Here is a 5,639-nt window from a genome sequence, read left to right on the forward strand (position 1 = left end):
TGCCCTGTGTCTCGGCCGAAACACCAGGGGTGTTGCTGCTGCATGCAGGGGAGCGACTGCATGCAGTTGGGGTTTGGGGCTGGTACCGAAGAGCAGCTCTCTGCGAGGCTGCCGCAGCAGCAGCAGCGGGGAAAGAGAAGCTCCAACTGCCCCACAGGCAGCAGCACGGTGCTTCCTCTCCGTTGAAGCCATCATTGGTGTTGCGAGTATATGCAGCTTCGGAACAGCGGAGTGCTGGGGCTGCATGCGGCCTACGTGCTCCTCCCCATCTGCAGCAACAGTAGCAGCAGCAGCAGCAGCGAGCTCTGCTACGGCTTGTGCTGCCGTGCTGCACGGGTCGCTCTCCTCCCAAGCAGCAACAGCTGCAGCAGCTGCTTTTGCTGCTGTTTCTCCTGCTGTTTCTGCTGCCTTGCAGCGCACCTGGCTCGCCTCCGCGTCTGCGCTTTGGAGGCCCCAAGGAGAGTAGAGGCAAAGAGAGGCAGCAGCGGCCTGCTGCTTCGTTTCGTGTTGCAGCAGCAGCTGCTGCAGCAGGCGCTGCTGCTGCAGCAGCTGCTGCAGCAACAATTGTTTGGTGGCCTGCTTTGTTGCTTCTGATTCGTCTGTTCGCCTTCTTTGTTCGAGGGGGCCCCAGCATTCTCTCGTTGCTGCAGCTTTGTCTGCTGCTGCTGCCGCCGCTTCTATTTCCTTTAACGCAACTAAATAACTTCCCCCCTCCCCGCAGATGAACAACGCATCTGCTGCTATCCCCTCTTCAGCACTACAGTAGCAACAGTCTGCTGGTGTTGCTGCTGCTCCTGCTGCTGTTGCTGCTGCTCCTAGGAAGAACTGGGGTTGAGGAGGTGCTTCAAGGAGAGTAACTCGCGTCCAGCTGAGTTGGTTGAGGGCCCCTATATCTGCAGCAAACATTATTTCGTCGAGAGGGAGGGGCCCCCCAGCTGTCTGTCCTCCGTATATTAGCAAGAAACTGCCGATGACAGCACTTGCATGCAAATAACGAGGCATGGGGGCCCTTCCTGCTGCTCTCTCGCAGCTCCATGCATTTTGTTTGATGTTGTAGCGCCATAGATCGGATACAGATATACCCCGATCAGAACGAGGCACCCACGCTCTTCCTGCAGCTGTTGCTGCTGCTGCTGTTGCTGTTGCTGGCTGCTGTTTGTAACCGCCAAAGACAAACATGCTGCCTCTGTACACTGCAGCAGAGTGCCCCGCAAGGGCTGGGGCCCACAGGATGCGTCTTCTTCGGGGGAGAGAGTAACTAGCCAATCCGTCTGCTGCTGCTGCTGCTGCTGTTGCTCCTTCTGCATCTGCTGCTGCTGCAGCAAACGTCACAGACTTCGGCTGCTGCTGCTCGCGAGGGCATTGCCGCCACTGGCGAGACCGACAGCAGAAAATCCAAAGGTCGTCCAAAGTTTCCCAAGAGGCAGGCAAGAATGAATCTTTACTGCTGCTGCTGCTGCTGCTGGCGTTGCTGTTGTTGATGTTGCTGCTGCTGGTGTTGTTGATGCCGGCGGTGGCGTTGCTGCCGCTGTTGGGGTTTCTGCTGTAGATGTCGTTCCTGGTGTTGCTGCTGCTGCCGTTATTGTCGCTGCTGTTGCTGCTGCTACTGCTGCAGGGGTTGATGGCTCGTACATCGTTGGATCCCCCGAGTGCTGCTGCTGCACCACCAAACAGAATGAGGGTCTGGCTTTGCTCGTCTGCTGCTGCGCTAAAGAAGCAGCGGAGAGGCGGCGCTGCTGCTGCATCTTCTTGACTCTGCGGCCATCTGGGGAGATCTTCAAGAATGTTTTCCATTTTGCTGCAGCACGAGCTAATACTGCTGCTCTCTGTGGTGTTGCTGCTGCTGACGATGCTGCTGCAGGCCTTGCTGCTGCTGAGCAAACACGCAACCAGCCTTGGGGCTGTCTTTGCTTTGCATGCATATTCATGTTGCTGTTCATGCTGCTGTTCTTGCTGCTGTTGATGTTGCTGCTGCCGATCCTCAGCTTTTTGTTTGCGATCCTGTTCCCATTCATGTTGTTGCTGTTGCTGTTGTTGCTGCGGCTGCTGCTGTTGCTGTTGTTGTTTATGCTGGCCCTCTTGTTCAAGTGTATGCTGTTGTTTATGTTGTTGTTTGCCTTCGGCTACTAAGAGGAAGATTTCTCCCCGTGTGCAGACTAAGGCCATCGCTCCTTTGGATTGGTGCATTGGCTGAAGGGAGGTCCTAAAGCTGAGCACTTCTTTAGTTAGACAAGGTGCTACAGCCGCTTCTGCTGCTGCTGCTGCTGCTGCTGCTGCCGCTGTTGCTGTTGCTGCTTCTTCTGCAGCAGTTAGTGCTCCAGCAGCCAACCAACGTTCATGTTCTTGAAGCCGCACCACCGAAGGGAAGCGGCAATGCACAAGGCGGCCAGACGATTGCTGTGAAGGTGCTTGCAGCAGCAGCAGCAAGACCCCTGACTCGTTACTGCTGCAGACAGCTACAGGTTTATAACCAGAAGAAGCATATATCTGCTGTACTGGAAAGCAGTTAGCGAATGTCCAGGGAGGAAGACGAGGAGAGAACCGCAAGCGCGCTGTTGCTGTTGCTGTTGCTGCTGCTGCTGCTGTTGCTGTTGCTGCCTTTCTGTTCAACTGAACTATATCTGTGCAGTTGCTGCGACTGTGCTGAAAATTTTCAATTTGTAGCAATGTGCATCGTTTCCTAATTTGTTGTTTTCCCGGTGTATATTCAAATTTATTCTCGTAGAGGATCATTGCCCCTTCGTTAGCAGCTGAAGCAAACTGCAGTTCTTCATCGTAGTCTTCTTCAAAACGCGCAATCAGCTTCGCGCCTCTTTGCTCTTTTTTTTCTGCTGCTTTGCTGCGCTCCCCAGCTGCTGCTGCTGCTGCTGCTGCTGCTTTGTCTTCATCCTCCAGTACGGGATATGTTGCAGTTTCTAGTGGGCATACTGCTGCTGCAGCTGCCTGAATCTTAACAGGGCCCATGCCGCAGTTATCAGCAACGGCAGGCTCAGCTTCCTGCTGCATCATGTGGCTGAGGCAGCAGCAGACGACTTTATAGTGAAATTATCAGAGGCCTCGCAGCTGTTTGTTGCAGCTGTAAGGCTCTAGAGTCTACCTCTCCCCCTGGACCTAAAGTTAACGGGGGGAGATGAACAAGAACAAAAGAAAAGAAAGTCAGCCCTCCCCTCAACGAGACAGAGAACAAGTCAATCGCAGAGACAGCCCTTAAAAAGAAGGAGCTTGTATCGGCTCCCTTTGCAATTACTATATTCTCTTTAAATGATAATTTTTTGAGACAAAAACTTAATCAGAAATAACCTCGTTTGGTGCTGAAGATACGCATCGACGATGATGCAGCAGGCGAACTGCCTGCCAGTCAGCGACTGTATAGAGGCACAATTGTCTAGAAAGGCCTCACAAAATTGTTTGTACAAAATTTAAAATAGCTTAATGCTTTGAAACAAATGGAATTAAAAAAGAAGAGAGAAGATTTAAGCAGAGAAATGCAACTTGTACTTCCGCCGGCGACGAGCGGTGCGAGCGAAGAAACAACAGCTGTTCGTCCCTCAGCAGCACGAAAGGAAGACTGTTCTTTTTCTTTTTAATCTGTTGCATTTAATTTCCTTTTATCTGCTGAAATATAAACTCTTATTGGTGTATTTTTGCCCCCCATCGCGCAGACAGCGAAAGCCGCAGCGGTCGGTTTCCCTACGGCCACAGTATAAGCCCAGTGGACAGCTGTTGCGAAGTAAACTGTTAGAGTGAAGTATTGAAGTGCTGGCAAAAAGTAACAATCTAAAGACTTTACTTTAATTTTGCTGAATTAAATTGTTTACTTTATATTATTAAGCCTTTGAAAATGCATTTTCAAATCTTTAAGCTCTCGCGCCAGGGGCTTACACAGACGCAAACGAGTGACCTCCACGAACGCATTCACAAACTTCAAGCTGCAGCAGTTTCAGGGTATATTCACCACTAAAAAGCCTAGACCCTAAACTATAAAATACAAGCTTTCAGACGTAAGCATGAATTTGTGCCTAAATTGTATTGTAGACTACGATATGCAGGAATTCATGCTACTACTTCTACTCCTCGAAGAAACTGTAGTGAACAGCTGGGCTTCGCTGTTTCTACGTATGCCACCTAAGTGTGCCTGACTATACGCACACGGTACACAGGCATCTATGTTTAGCTTCACTCCATCGCTATTTCTCTATCTATTTCTTCTGCAGCAAATAATATATTACAACGCCGCAAACAGCAAGAAACATTGTCCTTCAGAACTGGAAATTCCCTTCATCAACGAATCGCGTAGCATCGCTAGCCATATAATAATGGGGCTAACATGCATAATATAATACCTGTCTTTATCGCATATTGCGCCGAGCACCAGTTATCCCTTAAAGAATGCGTAAATAGCTCGCTAGATTAGAAACCTTCTACTGCACAATCCAACTGACACGCTACAACAGCCTTGATCAAAGCAGCTAACGTAGTAACTTGTATGACCCACCAAATTGGGTGTTAGCGGCAATTGTTTGTTTCTTTCATTTTTTCAAATTTGCTTTTGCGAGCTTTTGAGGGCCTCTCTCCAAGGGTTTTTCCCTTGCTTCCACCAACACCAAGATGAGTTAATTGAACACCCGATATATATATATACATATATATACCATTCCTAAAGAGAAGAAGAACAGCAATCATGCTAGTTGATAGTCCTCTACTTTCTGCGGATGTTCCCGTTGCAAATAAGGGATTCATTTTTTGGCCAACTTGAATCGGGGCTGCATGCAATATCTTAGCGTGGTAGCCCCCCTAACTGGCTGAGATATTGCATGCACCTAAGACTCTTAGACTAAAACGAGCTCCAAATGTGCAGTTTGCATAGAAATCGCAAAGAAACTACAGAAAACAGCAAATTGTGCAGAAGAACCCTTTTCTATGTGGCTATAGCCTGAATGAGTATTCTGCAAGAAGTCATCTTGAGAGGGAAAATGCGTCAAATTACGCATATAGAGAAATATTTTGGACGTGCCGTTGATAATGTTAAGTCAAATATGAGTAAAATGCAACAAAAAGAGAGGGCCTAAAGATGAGCCTGCGGTTCCGCATCGCATTTCAAGGAAAATAAGGAAAACGGTTCCTGAGTACAATTACCCATAGAGTTATTATTTCTGCACAATGGTAGTAGAAATACACAAATAAAGAAAAGAAAAACAATAATAATAATACGGTAAGCTATGCGTAATAGTAATATGGACCATTATTATTACACACGAAGTTAATGTTTCAGTTGCGAATATCGCGGTATTGCATACAACTCAGTGCAGCACTTCTCAGGCTGCCTGAGTTCAACACACACCGCGAAAATCTGAAGAATCCAAACCATTAAACATTTTTTTCAATTTGTTCCCGTACTATTTACAAGACGCTAAATATTTCATTGAGGTGGCCCTGTGAATCGCGGGAGTTTTGTTCATTAACTTCGCAGACTGGTCTTTTAACACTTCTGGCTGTATCCTGTGCATATCCCCTCCTTATTACAAGTTTCAAATGTCTATATTTGGTCCTTTAGCCTTTAAAGCCCGTTTCACTTACCATTTGTTAGAATTATAGCACTGCCAAGGCGTCAACTTCTTTTTGCCAGGGCGCGTGTGAAA

The 5,639-nt window shown here is 48.3% G+C and overlaps 1 protein-coding gene across 1 annotated transcript in view; it reads right to left on the minus strand.

Moving 5' to 3' along the window:
- The window catches only part of EAH_00028490 (hypothetical protein, conserved), a gene marked incomplete at both ends in the record, with an annotated part of 5,415 nt that extends 2,409 nt beyond the window's left edge, over positions 1-3,006 (minus strand). Inside the window, one exon of the mRNA XM_013396303.1 lies at positions 1-3,006. This exon is cut by the window's left edge and continues 2,409 nt beyond it. Coding sequence (XP_013251757.1) covers positions 1-3,006 — 3,006 coding nt within the window.
- Positions 3,007-5,639: the final 2,633 nt, after the last annotated feature.

This window comes from Eimeria acervulina, genomic scaffold (assembly GCF_000499425.1).
Source record: "Eimeria acervulina Houghton genomic scaffold, Eah_scaff251, whole genome shotgun sequence".
In the NCBI taxonomy this organism is placed as follows: Eukaryota; Apicomplexa; class Conoidasida; order Eucoccidiorida; family Eimeriidae; genus Eimeria; species Eimeria acervulina.